Raw genomic sequence first — 20,466 nt, forward strand, 5'->3', positions numbered from 1 at the left:
TCATTTTAAGTATATAAAACCTTGAAATATTTATGAAACTATGAAATTTCATGCATAAGAAATGATTTTTTTTTACAGGGTCAGAGAGATTTTTAGATAATAATTATGGCTTAGTATATCATTAAAACCACAGTCACACCTCATGCATTGAGTGTGACATTTTCAGTGCTTTTCCAATCCCAAGTATGGTTAGGTTAGTGTTGGTTGACTTCCACTGCCCGGTTTCAGCTGGGTGGGCGATTATTTTGGGGAATCAACACTCCATGGCCTCTCATCCCAATTACCACCGAGAGATGCATTCACTGTTGGCAATGCAAAATGCCAGTGGCAATGTCGTCTAGTTTAGTTTAGAGATACAGTGCAGAAACAGGTCCTTCATCTCACCGAGTGCACGCCGACCAGCAATCCTCCTTACACCGGCACACAAATTTACAATCTTTACCAAAGGCAATTAACCTACAGACCTGTACATCTTTGTAGTGTGAGAGGAAACCGGAGCATCCGGAGAAAACCCACGCAGGTGACAGGGATAACGTACAAACTCTATACAGACAGCACCCATAGTCAGGATCGAAAACCCAGGTCTCTGGCGCTGTAAGGCAACAGCTTTACCGCTGCGCCACCGTGCCGCCAAGAATATCACTACACTCATGGAATTCTGGGATGAGTTTCTACGCTCATGTACAGTATTCTGGTCATTTGCCCATTTCACCAGTATTAATAAATCTGTACCAAGCTGCCACCTTCAAGGAGATGCTTGGGGCAGGTTTTTCACGTGGAGAGGGGAGGGAACACCCTGCTAGGGGTGGTGGTGGAGCCAGGTGCATAGTGGTATTTAACACGCTTTAGGTATGCAGGGAACGGAGTATGGATCATGTGCAGGCAGACCAGACTAATTTAATCCAGCATCATGTTTGGCACAGACATTTTGTGCTGAAGACCTTGTTTCTGTGCTGTACTGTTCGATGGTCAAATATCTCCTGGTAATTTACTAATGCCAACTTTCTCTGTTGAAAAAGCAATATTCTAAATCATTCCTTGAAGATCCCCATGTCAGCATTGTGCAAATGAATTTAGACTGAAACATGAAGGCAAAGGTTCACTTTGCAAGGCCAGTCCAATTTTATTGCTTTTTGAGGCTGACAGATCCCTTCGCCTGCATTTCTGGAGCGTTCACATGAACTCCACCCTTTGCAATATCTAGTGGAATTCTAGTCCCATTGCTTGGAATTGCTCTTCATCTTTCCTGGCAATTTGGGAACAAATTCCACAATTACATTTGTCTTCTTTCACGACAAAATAAACTGCAGATGCTGGAATCGAGCAAATCACAGCATGCTAGAACTCAGCAGGATCAGGCAGCATCTGTGGAGGGAATGGACAGGCGACATTGTTTACTTTAGTTTAGTTTAGTGTAGTTTAAAAATGCAGAGTGGAAACAGGCCCTTCAGCCCACCGGTTCCAGGCCGACCACCAATCCCCGTATAATAGCAGTATCCTACACACTCGGGACTATTTTACGCACCAATTAACCTACAAACCTGCACGTCTTGGAGTGTGGGAGGAAACTGGAGCACCCAGGGAAAGCCCACGCAAGTCACGCAGAGAACGTGCAAACTCTATACAAGCAGCACCCAGAGACAGGTCTCTAGCACTGTGAGGCAGCAACTCTACCGCTGTGCCACCGTGCCGCCCTTCAATACTATATTCTACACTTTGTTTATTTTTTCTCTTTGTCTACCTGATGCACTTAAGTCTGGTTTGACTGTCCTCGTGTATGGTATGATGTGCCTGGATGGCGGACAATGATATTCATCTGCAGTCTTTTCTTTGACTGGACTGCATGCAAACAAACGTTTTTCACTGTGCCTTCATACATATAACTATAATAAATTAAACTACACTAAACTAAACTAAACTAAACTAAACTAAACTAAACATGAAAAGTGAAATGCTTGGATAGAGTCAATGTGGAGAGGTTGTTTCCACTAGTGGGAGAGTTTAGTTTAGTTTAGAGATACAGCGCGGAAATAGGCCCTTCGGCCCACCGGGTCCTTGCCGACCAGCGATCCCCGCACATTAACACTATCCTATACCCACTTGGGACAATTTTTACCATTTACCAAGCCAATTAACCTACCAACCTGTACGTCTTTGGAGTGTGAGAGGAAACCGAAGATCTTGGAGAAAACCCAAGCAGTCACGGGGAGAACGTACAAACTCCGAACAGACAGCACCCGTAGTCGGGATCGAACCCGGGTCTCCGACGCTGCAGTCACTGTAAGGCAGCAACTCTACCGCTGCGCCACCGTGCCGCTCTAGAGCCTAGGCCTCAGAATAAAAGGATGCACCATCAGAAAGGAGATGAGAAGGAATTTCTTTCTTCAGAGGGTGGTGAATCTGCGGTATTCACTGCCACAGACAGCTGTAGAAGCCAAGTTAATGGATATTTTAAGATGGAGATTGACAGATTTTTGATTAGTATGGGTGTCAGGGGTCATGGGGAGAAGGCAGGAGAACAGGATTGAGAGGGAAAGATAGATCAGCCGTGAGTGAATGGTGGAGTAGACTTGATGGACCGAATGGCCTAATTCTGCTCCTAGAAATTATGAACTTCTGAAATAAAATAAACTAAACTAAACTAACTTAAACTAAACGGAACTAAAGTTTTCACTGTATTTCAATAATAAATCAATGCCGAATGCAATACCACTGCAGCATCAAGGCTGGAGACAGACACAAAAAGCTGGAGTAACTCAGTGGGACAGGCAGCATCTCTGGAGAGAAGGAATGGGTGACGTTTTGGGTTGAGACCCTTCTTCAGACCCAAAGGGACCTAGATTTTGTGTCTATCTTCGGTGTAAACCAGCATCTGCAGTTTTTTCCTAAACATACATCCAAGTAAATTCGACCAATATGTTACATGCTATTAACGAGGCCTTTTAGGAAGGAGGGCTTGTTTCCACACGCACAGTACGAATCGCTATGTTTTTCTCGAAGATAGACACAAAAAGCTGGAGTAACTCAGCGGCACAAGCAGCATCTCTGGAGAGAAGGAACGGGTGACGTTTCGGGTCAAGACCCTTCTTCAGACTGAGAGTCACGGGAAAGGGAAACGAGAGATATAGACGATGATGTCGACAGATACAGAACAAATGAATGAAAGACATCCAAAAAAAGTAACGATGATAAAGGAAACAGGCCATTGGTAGGTGTTTGCTGGAGCTTCCAGCCCACCCATCGCATCAAACATTGTTAAACAGGTGGCACAACCTGCAGATCCCAAATAGGTTTCCTCAGCGCTCTCAGAATGAACAGGAGACATATTATCCTCCATGTGAGGGATAACCCCAGAAGACCAGCCCAGTGGCATTTGGCTAGGCAGAGCAAGTGGCCTTACTGCCAACTCCCATCCTGAACTCATTGAAAGCTCATGGTGATGCAGGCTTAGCAAGAGGATTGCAGTCACAAGTAGCTGGTCCATTGTTTGTCACCTTTGCTGGGCCAGTGAGTGCACCACCTGCAATACCTCTGACCCTCACTGTAGCAGGAACAGGAATCCAGGGACATTTCTGGCAATTTAGTCACAGGTAGAACCAGTCATATAGTCATGCAATATGGAAACAGGCCCTTCGGCCCAACTTGCCCATGCCATCAAAGATGCCCCACCTGCCTGCATTTGGCCCATATCGCGCTGTCCAAATGCCTTTTAAATGGTGTTACAATTTAGTTTAGTTTAGTTTAGAGATACAGCGTGGAAACAGGCACTTCGGACCAAGTCTGTAATGACTAGCGATCCCCACACTTTAACACTATATCTACACACACTAGGGACAATTTACATTTATACCAAGCCAAGAACCTACAAACCTGCACATCTTTGGAGTGTGGGAGAAAACCGGAGATCCCGGAGAAAACTCACGCAGGTCACGGGGAGAAAATGTATAAACTCCGTACAGACAGCACCCGTGATCAGCATCGAACCCAGGTCCCTGGCGCTGTAAGGCAGTAGCTCTACTGCTGCGCCACCGTGCCGGCCCCAAATAGTACCGAATTATTGTGCCATCCCACCTGCGGGAAGCTGGAGGGAGAAGCGTTTGCACTTTATGTCCGTGTTGTTTTCCTTGTATATATATTTCAATGTTAGCTATCACTCTGAACAGAGATGGAGATTCCAAGGCTCAGCCAGAGTCAGCTGGACCTCACATACTCTCACCCTGTCCACTGTCCTGTCTGCACAAGCTGGTCCTCACATACTGTACAGGGTCCTGTCTGCACAAGCTGGTCGCCACATACTCTCACCCTGTCCACAGTCCTGTCTGCACAGGCTGGTCCTCACATACTGTACAGGGTCCTGTCTGCACAAGCTGGTCCCCACATACTCTCACCCTGTACATGGTCCTGTCTGCACAAGCTGGTCCCCACATATTGGTCCCCACACACTCTCACCCTGTACACTGTCCTGTCTGCACGAGGTGCCATTTTGTTTGATTTCCTGCTTAAACTCCGACACCGCTGTGCTCCTGTGCCACCCTCCCTATCTTTCAGTCAGCACAATGGTGTAGCTGATAGAACTGCTGCTTCATAGCGCCAGAGACCCAGGTTCGGTCCTGTCTTCAGGTGCTGTCTGTGTGGGTTTAGCGCGTTCTCCCTGTGACTGCATGGGTTTCCTCTGAGTGCTCCGGTTTCCTTCTGCATCCCAAGGATGTGTGAGTTTGTAGGTTAATTGGCCCACTGCAAATTGCCCCTGGTGTGTAGGGGAAGGATGAGAAAGTGGGATAACATAGAACTAGTGTGAACAGGTGATCAATGGTTGGCGTGGACTCAGTGGGCTGAAGGGCTTGTTTTCCTGCTGATTCTAATCAATCAATGAATATGTGCCACAGCTAGGTGCAGTAAACATGGATCCAATGGGGAAATCAGGTAACACTTTACCTAGGGTGGCTAGTACCTGGTTCCTGCTAGCTGATCCCTGGTAACTGGCTCTATTGTGCTTGATCTGTGGTTCCTGCTCGCTGGTATCTAATCCCTAATATCTGATTCCATGTATCTGATCCCAAATACCTGATCCCAGGTACCTGATCTCAGGTGTCTGATCCCAGGTATTTCCCTTGTCCCTCATCTCTGCCACGATGATCAGGGTTCAAGGTGACCATCAGCAACCCATATAAAGTGAAGCTCAAAAGACAAGTGGGAGGAGATGTAATTGAGACAAATGCTGATAACTGAGATTTAAGGAAGATCAAGTAGACCATGAATTCTTAATTCATCTGCAGAGTGCTATCAGCAATGATGCTTTCTGATATAACCCAGTGACAATGTGTTCCTGTACAGTGTAGTGATGGACGGTTCCAACCCTGATTGTAAAGTCATGGCAGTGCTGGTGTGCTCCGATAGAGGTGGTAGACATCCTTATCATCTGCGTAGTTTACCATTGAGAGCATTCCATAGGATGGAACTCTCCTCGACACACTGTGGGAAGTATTAGCAGCAATAGCGGAAACTAATGAAGTGATCCACTGTATATTGTGGAGAGTGTTGGCAACAATGGAGTTCTCTGATATAAATCATAGAGAGCATTATCAGTGACAGAATTATCCAATACAGTTCGTAGTGTGCATACCCAGCGATGGTAGAGATTGCAGAGATTAGTGGCAGTAATGGAGTTCCCTACTGCAGATTGTAACTACCAGTGCTGGAATGCTCAAATACTGATTGTATTACCATCACTGGAGTGCTCCAGTACTGCTTGTTGGCTATTGTCAGTAACGACGTGTCTGATACAGCTCTGGGCAGGGCTGGCAGCAGCGGTGTATATTATACAGGGCAATGGCAGTGATGGAGGTCTCTGGTACACTTTAGTTTAGTTTAGAGATACAGTGTGGAAACAGGCCCTTTGGCCCATCAAGTCTGCACCGACCAGCGATCCACGCACATTAACACTATCCTAGAAACACTAGGGACGATTTATATTTATACCAAGCCAATTTACTCACAAACCTGTACGTCTTTGGATTGTGGGAGGAAAGCCCAAAGGTCTAGGAGAAAACCCACGCATTTCGCGGGGAGAACGTACAGACAAAAACCTGTAGTCAGGATCGAACCAGGGCACTGTAAGGCTGTAGCTCTACCGCTGTGCCACCATTCCCTAACGGTTATAGAAAGTATTGGCAGCGGTGACATCCACCTAGTACAGCGCATTAGACATTATCAACATTATTACACATTGAGGAAGGTATTGGCAGCAATAGGAAGGTATTGTCCACTGCACAACAGTGAGTACTGAGAGTGGATGGGTTTCCTTTTGCAGATGATGGAGAGTAGTGTCAATGGCTGAGTTCTCCAATGCAGATTGGAGAAGTATTGGCAGCGGTAGAGTGCTTCAACACTAATTGTCGAGGGTGTAATTGGTGATGGGATTCTCTGCCACAGATTATGGTGAATATTCTCAGTGATGAAATCCTTCAACACCCACTGTGATGCCGTGCTCAAATACAGTTTGCACCGAATGCTGGCAGCACTGGAGATCCTCCACACAGATTACAGAGAATATTACCCGCGGTGCAGTTTGCCAGCACACTTCCTGGACAATATTCCCAGTGAGGGAGTCTTGCTGATGGAATGTTGCCATACTGGGTTGGAATGATGGAGTTCTAAAGTTGATGAGAGTGAAACTTACCGAATAGTAAAAGGCCTGGATAGAGTGGATGTGGAGAGGATGTTTCTACTAGTGGGAGAGTCTAGGACCAGAGGCCACAGCCTCAGAATTAAAGGACGTACTTTTAGAAAGGAGATGAGGAGGAGTTTCTTTAGTCAGAGGGTGATGAATCTGTGGATTTCATTGCCACAGACAGTTGTGGAGGCCGTCAATTGATATTTTTAAGGCAGGAGAATGGGGTTAGGAGGGAAAGATAGATCAGCCATAATTGAATGGCAGGGTTGAATTGATGGGCTGAATGGTTTAATTCTGCTCCTATGACATGAATTTATGAACTTATCAGATGGCAATGGACAGTCACCCACTCTTAGAATCATAGAGAATTCAACTTTTCTCAAAAGGTGGATGACCACTAATCTTTATATATCACTGTAGTCAAATCTAAGTTATTCCAAAACCTAGGCCAGGAAGGGAGAAACCTGTCAATGTTTTCCAATCTTTGCCACTGATGTTGGCAGGTCCCCAATCTCTGCGGCTTTCCATTTTGGCTCCATGTCATGCAGAAAGTGACACCGAGTAATTGTACAAAGTACTTAGCGTTAAGTTCAATTAGTTATCCACCACAAAAGACACATAACACCACAGTTCAACCCGCATAAAGTAAATAAATACTGACAAAGCAGGATTTAATTCCATGCAGTGATACGCACATCCAGAAGACAGATAACCACAAGAATAACCAACACCAGAGATACTTGTGCCAAGGGATTAAACCTTAATTCATCTTTGCGCTATTGTCTGGTGCTCATCAGGGAATTTTTTTCCAGTCAATTTGTTACTAGTTGTATTGCAGTCACTGGGTAGAATTAATCAGATTATTAATGAAAAGTCATGAAGGTGGGTATCAAGTCAGAGAGGGAACCAATATTGTACTGCTCCAGACAACTGGAGTCATGGCTCCTGAACCAAGGATTCTATATCCTTACAGAGCAGAACAATTGCATTGCTCACTGAGCTAAAACATAAAGTGCTGGAGCAACCCAGTGGGTCAGGCAGCATCTGTGGTAGGAAGGACAGGTGACGTATTGGGTCAGGACTCTCCTTCAGACTGATGGAGTAAGGGGGAGAATCAAGGGTAAGAAAGACGGAGGGCAAAGCCTGGCAAGTGGTAGGTGGAGGATAGACGTAAAATGCTGGAGTAACTCAGCGGGACAGGCAGCATCTCTGGAGAGAAGGAATGGGTGACGTTTCGGGTCGAGACCCTTCTTCAGGCTTCTTGACCACACTATCTATCTGTGACACCACTTTCAAGGAACTCTGCACCTGCACTTCCAGAGATGGGTCGTGCCATACCTGGTGCATTATCAGCACTGGAGTGCTCCAGTACTGCTGCTTGACTATTGTCAGTAATGAAGTTCTCTGGTACAGACTGTAGAGAGGGCTGGTTGCAGCGCAGTGTTCCAGTGGAGATTGTACAGAGTAATGGCACTGGTAGAGTTCTCTGGTACAGGTGCTATTCGTCCAGTTGGCATGAGTACCCACTCTGGAAATGGAGGAGGCCAAGGACAGACAGAAAGGGCGGTATGGGAATGGGAGTGAGAGTTAAAATGTTTAGCAACCGGGAGGTCCAGCAGATCTTGGTTGGCCAAGCACTGGTCTTTGGCAAAAGGGTCGCCTAGTCTACGTTTGGTCTCGCAAATATATAAAAGAGGTCACAGTGGGAACACCAAATGCAATGGGTGAGGTTAGAGGAGGTACACATGAACCTGTTTCTTACATGGAAGGATTGCTGGGGTCCCTGGATGGAGGCGAGGGAGGAGGTATAGGTACAAGTACAGGTGTTACCTCTCCTGCGGTTGCAGGGGAAAGTAACATGGAAACAGAGAAAATAGGTACAGGAGTAGGCCATTCGGCCCTTCAAGCCAGCACCGCCATTCAATATGATCATGGGCTGGTCATCCAAAATCAGTACCCCGTTCCTGCTTTCTCCCCATATCCCCTGATTCCGTTGGCTCTAAAAGCTATATCTAACTCTCTCTTGAATACATCGCACACTGTGGGCAGTGTGGACTCTACAGAAAGCAAAAAGAGGTGGAGATAGGAAGATGTGCCTGGTGGTGGGAACATGTTAAAGGTGACGGAAAGATTGGACGATGATAAGTTGGGTGCGGAGGCTGATGGGGTAAAAGGTGAGGACCAGGGGAACTCGTTCCATCTGGGGAGAGGGGGAGCGAGAGTAGAACGGTGGGAAACAGCAGAGACATGGGTAGGGGACCATCCATGACAGCATGGGGAATCCATGTTGACTGAAGAAAGAATCCCTCTCAGATGTCCTGAAATGCAAACCCTCTTCTTGGAAGCAGATGCGGCTGAGACGGATTGAGAGCAGGATGGGTGGGGATATAGTCCCGGTGCTGTGGGAGATGGTGTGTTTATGGTAGATGCCAGTTGATGATCTTCCCTTCTGATGGAGACAGAGAAGTTGAGAAAGGGGAGAGAGGTGTCAGAGATGGTCCAAGTGGCTTTGAGGGCAGGCAGGAAACCAGTGGCAAAGTTGATGCATTCAGCAAGTCCTGCACGGGTGCAAGATGCAGCCTAATGCAGGCCCCTCCAGTTCCTACTTAATGCACTACTACCTCTGACGGTGTCTCCAGGGAATAAATTCTCTTGCATCTTTTTGATGCAATGTTTGACAAGAATGTATTCATCGTATATTCTTTATTCTAAAAGATCTGCTTTTGAACATAAATGTTGAGCAAACTTTAATTGAGGGAGATTATAAAATGTTAAGTGAGGTTAAATTAATTCACTGGGAAAATGTTTGCCAGGAAATTGGATCACACAGTGACATGCATTTTTACACTGCACAATTTAAATTTAATGAAATGTAAAATGTAATGGAAATTAAAGGATAAAGAATCAGTTACGCAGAAACTTTGGCTTTCCTTGTGGTCATCTGCTGCCGGACAGTGAAGCGGAGATAGGACGTGGGCACTGTGACCACTTCCAATTCCAACCACTCATACAATCATAGAGTGATACAGTTTGGAAGCAGGCCCTTTAGCCCACACCAACCAACGAGTCACAGCTCCACTAGTCCCACCCGCCTGCGTTTGATCCATACGCCACCAAGCTTGTCCTATCCATGTACCTGTCTAACTGTTTCTAAAATGTTGGGATAGTCCCAGCCTCAACTACCTCCTCTGGCAGCTTGTTCCATACACCCACCACCCTTTGTGTGAAAAAGTTACCCCTCAGATTCCTATTAAATCTTTTCCCCTTCACCTTAAACTTATTCCCTCTGGTCCTCGACTCACCTTCTCTGGGCAAGAGACTGTGCATCTAACAACTCCACTTACAACTTAGCCCTGGCACCTCCATTTACCTGTCACCTGTCCCCTCCATTCAACTCCAGGGCACCATCTCCCTCAATTATCACAGCAGCATCCCTCTACTCCCTCGCTCATCTCCATCCAGGGACTCCGACAGTTCTTGATGGTGAGACAGAGGTTCACATCTACAGTACCTCCTCTAACCTCAACTACTGTCTCCAGTGCTCCCAAACACAATTAATTTGGATAAACAATAGACAATAGGTGCAGGAGTAGGCCATTCGGCCCTTCGAGCCAGCACAGCCATTTAATGTGATCATGGCTGATCATTCACAATCAGTAATAGATATAAATTAATAGGTATAAATTAACCAAAGAATCAATATTAATGGAAAGATACAAATCATTTATCTTAAAGATATACATAAAGTGCTGAAGTAACTCAGCAGGTCAGGCAGCATCTCTGGAGAACATGATTAGGTGATGTTTCACAAAATGCTGGAGTAACGGGGTCAGGCAGCATCTCTGGAGAACATGGATAGGTGATGATTCACAAAGTGCTGGAGTAACAGCGGGTCAGGCAGCATCTCTGGAAAAGGATGGGTGATGTTTTGGTTGGCAGTCATCAGACAGTCTGAAGGAGGGTCCCAACTGAAACGTCACCTATCCTTTTCTCCTGAAATGCTGCCTGACCCGCTGAGTTACTCCAGCACTTTGTGTCTGTCTTTAGTATAAACCAGCATGTGCAGGCATCTGACCTCCAGCGCATTCCCCACATGCATCCAGCAATGCATGGGGTTTGGACTCAGTAATGCAATGCATGGGGTTTGGACTCAGTAACGCAATGCATGGGGTTTGGACTCAGTAAAGCAATGCATGGGGGGCTTGACTCAGTAATGCAATGCATGGGGTTTGGACTCAGTAAAGCAATGCATGGGGTTTGGACTCAGTAACGCAATGCATGGGGTTTGGACTCAGTAAAGCAATGCATGGGGGGCTGGACTCAGTAATGCAATTCATGGCACCAGGACTCAGTAATGCAATGCATGGGGTTTGGACTCAGTAATGCAATGCATGGGGTTTGGACTCAGTAATGCAATGCATGGGGTTTGGACTCAGTAATGCAATGCATGGGGTTTGGACTCAGTAACGCAATGCATGGGGAGGCTGGACTCAGTAACGCAATGCATGGGGTTTGGACTCAGTAATGCAATGCACGGGGTTTGGACTCAGTAACGCAATGCATGGGGAGGCTGGACTCAGTAATGCAATGCACGGGGTTTGGACTCAGTAACGCAATGCATTTTTTTTTTTTTTTTTTTTTTTTTTTTTTTAATCAAAAATATTTATTCAAATATTAAAATAATATATACAATGCAATAAAACCAAAACAGAACCCACCACCAGAATATTATACAAACAAATATACCTATTAAAACTATCATACAATTATACTACAATCCCCATCCAGGATACATCCAATCCCCCGCGGTGCCCAGCGGTCCCGGAATTCCTCCAGGGTGCCCGTGGACAGCGCGTAGTCCCTCTCCAACACCACCCGGGCACGGACGTAACCCCGGAAAAGGGGCAGGCAGCTGGCTCGGGCAGAGCCCTCTTCCGCCTGGCGCCGTGAGTCTCGGATGGCCAGCTTGGCCTGGCCCAGGAGCAACCCAACAAGGACATCTTCGGCCCTACCCTCTCCCCTACGCACAGGGTGTCCAAAGATGAGGATGGTGGGTGAAAAATGCAGCCAAAAAGCAAGGAGCAGCCCCTTTAGATATTGGAACAGGGGCTGCAACCTCACACACTGCATGTACACGTGGTACACAGACTCTTCCAACCCGCAAAAGTGGCAGGCGGCTGGCGAGTCTGTGAACCGCGCGAGGAACAGGTTGCAGGGGACTCCTCGGTGCAATATCTTCCACCCCAGGTCCCCGATGGAGAGGGGCAGAATTCCTGCGTAGAGGGACCCCCACCACGGGGTCACCTCGCGACCGGAAGGCAACACTGACCGCCACTTAGTGTCCGGACGGTGGACCAGGGCGAGGAAGTGCAGGGTGTGGAGGAGGAGCCCGTACAGGACACGCCTCCCTGCGTCTCGGAGGGAGATGAAGGGTGTCGAGGAAATGCGACTCATGTTGTGTGGGACCGGCTCCCGGGAAGGATTACGGCGCCTCGGTCCGACGAGTACTTCCGGCTGAGCGGGGGTTTGCTCAGCCGCAGGTGCTCCACACATTTGAGCCTCTCCGACACCCAGCGGGGCAGGACAAGGGCCGGCTGCTCTCACGCCTGGGCCGCCGCCCTCCGTCAGCGGAGGGGGGGCCCGGTCGACAGCAACCAGGTTCCAGACTCTCAGCAAGTCCCGGTAGAAGCCGGGCATTCCCAGCAGGATAGCACGGCTGACGCCCACCATCGGGATCCGCGTACCTGCTTGAAGGCAGCGGCCCCGTTGGAAAAAGTGTGTCGCCAGCACGTGCCACCTGGGAGGACGCTCCGAGTACAGGTATCTCTGCAGAGTCCTGAGGCGGAGAGCCGCCAACTGGGTGCGGATGCACACCAGCGACTGCCCGCCCTCCTCAATCGGGAGACTCAGGACCGCTGCAGAGACCCAGTGCTTTCCGTTGCCCCAGAAGAAGTCCACCAACTTCTTCTGGATGATCCCAGCAAAAGTGGCTGATGGGACCAATGTGGTCAATCTGTACCAGAGCAGGGAAGCCACGAGTTGGTTAATGACCAACACCCTGCCCCGAGTAACGCAATGCATGGGGGGGCTGGACTCAGGAACACGTTGACCTGTCTCCTGCAGGCTGTTCCCTCACCAGCAGACATCAATGCGTTTCTGATGAAGGGTCTCGACCCGAAATGTCACCTTTCCTTTTCTCCTGAGATGCTGCCTGACCCGTTGAGTTACTCCAGTATTTTGTGTCTGTCTTCGGTTTAAACCAGCATCTGCAGTTCCTACCTACACATTTCAGTGAATTGATTCTGCTACTGTCTGGCAACGATGTCACAGTATTTCCTGCACTGTTGTTATATTTTCACTGCCTTGTAGAATTTCTGTATATTTTATGTGCAGTGTGTTGTCTGAGTCTATGTGTCTGTAATGCTGCTGCAAGCAGGATTTAGACTGGACCTGTAGCTCATTGTATACGTGAGAGGACACTGGCACTGTTTGTTCGCCGCTTCTCCGTCAGAACAAATCTTTTGTTTGTTTGTTTGTTTTTATGTCTTGTTTGCTCTGTAAAGCGTCTTTGAGTATCTTGAAAAGCGCTATATAAAATAAATATTATTATTATTATCTGACAATAAACTAGACGGCACAACTCTTCAACGGTTGAATGCTACTTTATTGCCACATGTACCTAGGTACAGTGAAAAGCGTTCAGTAACATTCCTACTATACCTAGACACAATCATACTTAAGCACAAGAGTGTAGCTGCCCTGAGGCAGGGCAGAAGACTTGCACGTTTCTGGCACCATTTTGTACCCTTCAAGTTGTTCAAAATGTTTGAGTCTTTACTTGGCCATGAATGCCTGTTGCCCTGGCGGCAGCTCACGGTCAGAGTTGCCGGGGTCGGCCTGGCCTGGCAACATTGTTGTCCATGACCTCCACCGCCTCTCCGCCACTCCCTGCCCCTGCATCCAATCCATGCACTGCCACTTGTAGCAGCCCCTGATCTAAGTAAGCCCTGTGCTGCTGCAGTGCCTCCAGTGCCCAGCTCACCAACACAATGACCCAGGCACGAGACACCAACACAATGATCCAGGCACGAGACACCAACACAACGACCCAGGCACGAGACACCAACACAATGATCCAGACACGATCTCTCGTGTCTGGATCATTGTGTTGGTGTCTCGTGCCTGGGTCATTGTGACTGATACTCCACTAGTACAAAGACCCAGACATGAGACACCAACACAACAACCCAGACACAAGAGCCACCAACACAATGATCCAGACACGAGAGAGATACTCCACCAACACAACGAGCCAGACATGAGCCACCAACACAACGACCCAGATACAAGACACCAACACAATGAGCCAGACACGAGAGAGATACTCCACCAACACAACGAGCCAGACACGAGACACCAACACAATGATCCAGACACGAGAGAGATACTCCACCAACACAACCCAGGCACGAGACACCAACACAACGACCCAGATACAAGACACCAACACAACGAGCCAGACACGAGAGAGATACTCCACCAACACAACGAGCCAGACACGAGACACCAACACAATGATCCAGACACGAGAGAGATACTCCACCAACACAACGATCCAGACACAAGAGAGCCACTCCACTAGTACAATGACCCAGACACGAGACACCAACACAATGATCCAGACACAAGAGAGATACTCCACCAACATAACGACCCAGATACGAGAAAGTGATGTAGACACTACAAGATGAGTGCCATTTGTGCATAGGCCGGGACCCAGCTAAATATTTCGAGTGAATACGTAGACGGACTCAAAGGATCGTGTGAGCTGCCAGCTCTTACCAGTGAACAGGGCAACACAGGGACAGGCCCTTTGGCCGACAGTGGAAGTCTGACATTTTGTCAGTCTCCCTTACAGTGTTTGAGATAGAAGATATGTTCAGCTCACCTTGTGGGCTCACCAAAGAGTTGCTGCCTTACCTTACAGCGCCAGAGACCCAGGTTTGATCCTGACTTTGGGTGCTGTCTGTACGGAGTTTGTATGTTCTCCCTGTGACCTGTGTGGGTTTTCTCCGGGTGCTCCAGTTCCTACCACGCTTCAAAGATGCACAGGTTTGTAGGTTAATTGGCTTGGTATAATTGTAAATTGTCCCTGGTGTGTGGGATAGTGTTTATGTGTGGGGATCACTGGTCAGCACGGACTCGGTGGGCCAAATGGGCCTGTTTCCACGCTGTATCTCTAAACTAAAATAAACTAAACTTCACTCTTCATTTGATATAAGCCCTGTTCACTCTTTACAATCATCTCAACCTCCACCTAATATTGAACAATATTGGACCTTGAAATAACCTTGTTTTTCCAAACAGAGTATTGTTATCCCCATGAGTACAAATCAGGTGGAAACTGGAACATTTAGATAACAACCTCTTAAGAATGTTTTTCTCTCTCTGAAGTATGCATTGAAATTAAAGTACAGGCAGTAATCAGCCCCGCCACTGCAGTTATAAGGCCCCAATGTGTGATAATGTCAATGTCATTCAACCTAGAGAAACGAATAAAATGATGAATAAGATTGCTTGGAAGCTCGAATTCGTGTACGGTTGTCATTCTATGATTAGCTGTCAGCTTCATAGCTTAAGGATCATTTCATTTAAGATGTGTGGGAATCTGATCAGTGAGTGAGTGGGATTACATAGTGACAAGCTATGGTGTGGGTACTGCTTTGTTATGTAGATGTGGCTGGAATGAACACAGTGGGCTTTGGTGGAAGTGGAGAAAATATGTCCACGTGAGTTGTACGGCAAGGTAGAGGTTAATGTGGCTGCAGAGGTAGAGTTGCTGCTTCACAATGCTGGAGGCACAGGTTAGATCCTGTGCTCGGGTGCTGTCTGTGCTGAGTTAGCACGTTCTCCTGGTGACAACGTTCCTTTCCTTCGGGTGCTCGGTTTCCTCCCACACCCCAAATACGTATGAATTGGTAGGTTAATCAGCCTCTGTAAATTGCCCCTACTGTGTAAGGAATGTATGCGAAAGTGGGATAACATAGAACTAGTGTGTAGGGTGATCCATACACCTCCGTCTGCGGCATTGATCGCGACTCAGCCATTGTACGGGTGATCGATGGTCGGTGTGGACTCAGTGGGCTGAAGGGCCTGTTTCCATGCTGTATCTTTCCATCAATGGGCCCCATATCTGAGGGAGGATATACTGGTACTGCAGAGAATTCTGCAGGATTATCCCAGGAATTAATGGGTTAACATATGAGAATCGTTTGACAGCACTTGGCCTTGGCTGGAGTTTAGAAGGATGAGGGGGGACCTCATTGAAACTTACCGAATAGTGAAAGGCCTGGATAGAGTGGAAGTGGAGAGGATGGTTCCACCAGTGGAAGAGTCTAGGACCAGAGGTCACAGCCTCAGAATCAAAGGACGTACCTTTAGAAAGGATATGAGGAGCAATTTCTTTAGTCAGAGGGTGGTGAATCTGTGGAATTTATTCCCACAGAAGGCTGTGGGGGCCATCATTGGGTATTTTTAAGGCAGAGATTGACAGATTCTTGATTAGTTTGGATATCAGGGGTTAATTGTCATCATTTACAGTAAAGCAATACACAGTAAATGATGACAATTATCCTTATCTTTATTTTTATTTATAATGAATGTCTCTTGCTATCCACTTTGCTGCTGTAACACTGCAAATTTCCCCGGTGTGGGACAAATAAAGGAATTTATTATTATTATTATTATTATTATTATTATTATTATTATTATTATTAATATTATTATTATTATTATTATTATTATTATTATTATTATTATTATTGGGAGAAGGTAGGAGAATGGGGTTGAGAGGGGAAGATAGATCAGCCATGATTGAATGGCGGAATAGACTTGATGGGCCGAATGGCCTAGATCTGCTCCTATCACATAAACTGATGAATGTATGAATTTCAACTGAAACGTCAGCCATTCCTTCTCTCCAAAGATGCTGCTTGTCCCGCTGAGTTACTCCAGCTTTTTGTGTCTATCCTTGCTGGAGATGGTGATGGTGATTGTTGTGTTGTTGTGTTGCAGGCCCAGTGGCTGTGATGAGTGGCGAGGAAGATTCCGGAAGCCCCCTCCACCACATCAACCACGGGATAATCACCCCCTCGTCCATGGACATTGGACCTGACTCGGTGGTGATTGGGATGACCCGCATCCCAGTGATTGAAAACCCCCAGTATTTCCGACAGACCCACAGCCTGGGCAAACACCCGGAGACATGTAAGTGCAAACACCTTTAGCTCTGTACTTCTTTTGCAATCTGGTCCGCCACACTGTGAGTGATAATTGCCGGGAACAGCGAGCGTGCCGAAACACTGCACCAGTGATGTGGTGACCGGTACCAACGATGAATGCTACAAGGTATTTCTGTGTATGTGGTGCAGATTGTAACCTGTACTTTGATGCCTATAGGAGGGAGCAATCCTACTGTGTGAGCAAACTTTGCTCAGCAACCAAGTGGCTTCCTGAACTGTACTGGGTGCAAGTGTGCTGGGCGCTAACTGAGCGATAAACAGTAATACGCGCTGCGATGTTAGGGTTGCCAATGCTGAATTGCAATGATACAGGGATATCATGGATGGGACTACAGTATACAAGCCCAACCATACAACAGAAAATCCCCAGCGCTGCAATGATACATGAGCTATACTGTCTCCTGTGACCACGGACATTTAATGAAGTTACATCAGGTTAGTGCGAGAAGTCAAAGATATTATCATACAGAACCTGCCTGCAACCCACTCCTGACGTCTGATTGAGTCAGGAGGGGAATAAATGCAGGGCTAAAATGGTGAAGAAGTATGTTGTGCCCATCTTCGTGGAAGTGTACAAAGAGGAATAGTGGAGAACTTCACTATGAAACAAAATGAATATTGGTGAAATTAATGGGACTGAAGGCAGATAAAAGCCCAACACTGATGACCTTTGTGTATTGAATGGGGGAATTGTGGAGATTATAGACAGCAAGGTTATCATCTGCCAAATTCCATCGATTCTATCATTCCTTTGCACGAGAAGGAGCCAAACATAATGTACTGTTGAGTTGAGGTGGCTCAGTTTTCTGAGCCTTGAAAAGCAGAAGTGCAGTTAGCAGGGGGTCTTCTACACCTATCCCTTTTCCCATCCTCCTTCCTCCCTCTCTCTTGCCGCCTGGGTTGTAAGGATGGGGCTGAAGGGTGCAGGTGGTTGATCCAACAACCACTAATTGGAGATAGACACAAAATGCTGGAGTAACTCAATAGGTCTGACAGCATCTCTGGAGAGAAGGAATAGGTGACGTGTCGGGTCGAGACCCTTCTTCAGACCAATGGGACCCTGCTATGGCACATTTGAATGCGGGCTCCGTTTACTCCAGGGTGCCGATGTTTTCCAGCGGCTAATCGGTGTCTTTGAGATGGCAGGGGCAGGGTGGAGCAGTGGTAGAGTTGCTGCCTCACAGCACCAGAGACACGGGTTCCATCCTGACTGCAAGTGCTGTCTGTACGGAGTTTTTACGTTCTCCCCGTTACCAAGTGGGTTTTCCCTGGATGCTCCGGTTCCCTCCCACATTCCGAAGACGTGCAGGTTTGTAGGTTAATTGGCTTCGGTAAAATTGTAAATTGTCCGTAGTGTGTACGATAGTGTTGGTGTGTGGGGATCAATGGTTGGCGTGGGCTCGGTGGCCAAAGGGTCTGTTTCCACACTGTATCTCTAAAGTAAACTAAATAAGTTTGAAGTCTGAAGAAGGGTCTGGACCCGAAACGTCACCTATTCCATCTCTCCAGAGACGCTGCCTGTCCCACTGAGTTACTCCAGCATTTTGTGTCTACCTTCAAACTAAGTAAGTCTTTGTTTGTGGGGCTGATTGTCTGCCCTCTCTGCCGATAATCAGGATCAGAGTGGTCCTAAGGGAGGAAGTGTTGTCATTCTGGATAGCATCTATATACTAAAACTCTTGTTTGTTTGTTTGTTTGTTCCTGAACTACAGCCAAAACGGTACACAATAGCGCGACAATTGTAGGCCCACCTTACTCACCGTCGTCCCTTTGGTGCTAATGGAAGAAGTTTCATTGAAATCGGTGTTATGGTTTTAAAGTTATTCACATTTAAAAGTTTAAATCTATCTCCAAGGGAGGGAGGGGGAGGGAGGGAGGGAGGGGTGAGGATGGAGGATAAGGGGAGTTGAGGGGGATGGAGTGGGGGGGAGAGGAAGGGGGGAGGTGGAAGGATGGGAGAGGGGGGAGGGGGGAGGAGGGGGGAGAAGAGGGAGGAGTGGGGGAGAGAAGGAAGGAGGGAGGGAGGTGGGGGAGAGGGGAGGGGGGAGAAGAGGGTGCTGCACCAATGCAGGGGAGGTTTGGGCCCAACGGGTCCACTTGGTCTCGTGCAAAATAAACCTTTTCATCGTACCTCTGTACACTTGGCAGTAATACACCGGAAAGTAAACCGATAAGTTCAGTACCTCATGGATTCCTCCAAAGCTGAGAACACATTTAGGTCTTTTCATTTAGTTTGGAGATGCAGCACGGAAACAGGCCCTTCGGCCCACCGAGTCCGCACCGACTAGCGATCCCCGCACACAGTACTATCCTACACACACTAGGGACAATTTACAATTTTACCAAGCCAGTTAACCTACACACCTGTATGTCTTTGGAGTGTGGGAGGAAACCGAAGCACCCGGAGAAAACCCACGCAGGTCACTGGGAGAACGTACAAACTCCCTACAGACAGCACCCGTAGTTAGTATCAAACCCGGGTTTCCTGCGCTGCGTCACCGTGCCACCCGTAATTACAGTGAGTTCCAGTGATGAGAACGGACCTAAATTTGGGAGACAGATTATCACCACATACACCACACCGTTTGGGAGACAGATTATCACCACATACACCACACCGTTTGGGAGACAGATTAACACCACATACACCACACAGTTTGCCACAAAGCTAGCACATGTTGCTGAGCACTGATTTCTACCTCAATACGGTTTTTAAATTTTTATTCCGTCAAATATAAAATGGATGAGAAATCCCTCAAAGCCAGTAGGTGCATATTTAGTTTCAGGATGCAATGATACCTTTAGAGTCATAGAGTGATACAGTGTGGAAACAGGCCCTTCAGCCCAACTTGTCCACACCGGCCACATGTCCCAGGTGCACTAGTCCCACCTGCCAGCGTTTGGCCCATATCCGTCTAAACCCTCCCTATCCATGTACTGGTCTCACTGTTTCTTAAACATTGGGATAGTCCCTGCCTCAACTACATTCCATACACCCACCACCCTTTACAATTCATTGCCATTCTTGTGCATTATAATTGCTGGGGAAGGCTGCCTGTGTAGATGTGCAGTGGTTTTAGTGTGAGTGAAGCCACAGGTAGGCAGACAGGGAGGCGATGGTTCCCTGGAGAGGGGGAGGTGGAGGGAGGAGGGGATGGAAGAGTGAATGCCTGTTGTGAGTGTAAATGATGCGGGCAGAGTTCCTCATCAACAAACATGCCAACTACAACTTTCAGATCAGTTTCAACAGCGCTAAATGCTGGCGATTCATTAAATATTTACAGCTGAGAGACGGCTCAACACCAAAACCGCTTCTTCATGCTTAATCAATAAACTAGATTCCCACTCACGCAGTGAGATTTGCACATTTATCACAGTGTTTTCACATGAAGACTCAGCAATGTCGTTTTTTCTTCAAATTAAAAATCCAGTAATCCTGCTACATGTTTAATTTACTTTATTGCAGCAGAGAAAGTGACCATTCGGCCCATC

General features: G+C 47.2%; 1 protein-coding gene across 1 annotated transcript in view; it reads left to right on the plus strand.

Moving 5' to 3' along the window:
• The window catches only part of LOC144609086 (NT-3 growth factor receptor-like), a 682,437-nt gene that overhangs the window by 433,418 nt on the left and 228,553 nt on the right, over positions 1 to 20,466 (plus strand). The window contains exon 11 of the mRNA XM_078427465.1: positions 16,748 to 16,939. Within this exon, the coding sequence (XP_078283591.1) occupies positions 16,748 to 16,939 (192 nt within the window). The remainder of the gene's footprint in view (positions 1 to 16,747; positions 16,940 to 20,466) is intronic.

This window comes from Rhinoraja longicauda, chromosome 33 (assembly GCF_053455715.1).
Source record: "Rhinoraja longicauda isolate Sanriku21f chromosome 33, sRhiLon1.1, whole genome shotgun sequence".
Classification (NCBI taxonomy): Eukaryota; Metazoa; Chordata; class Chondrichthyes; order Rajiformes; family Arhynchobatidae; genus Rhinoraja; species Rhinoraja longicauda.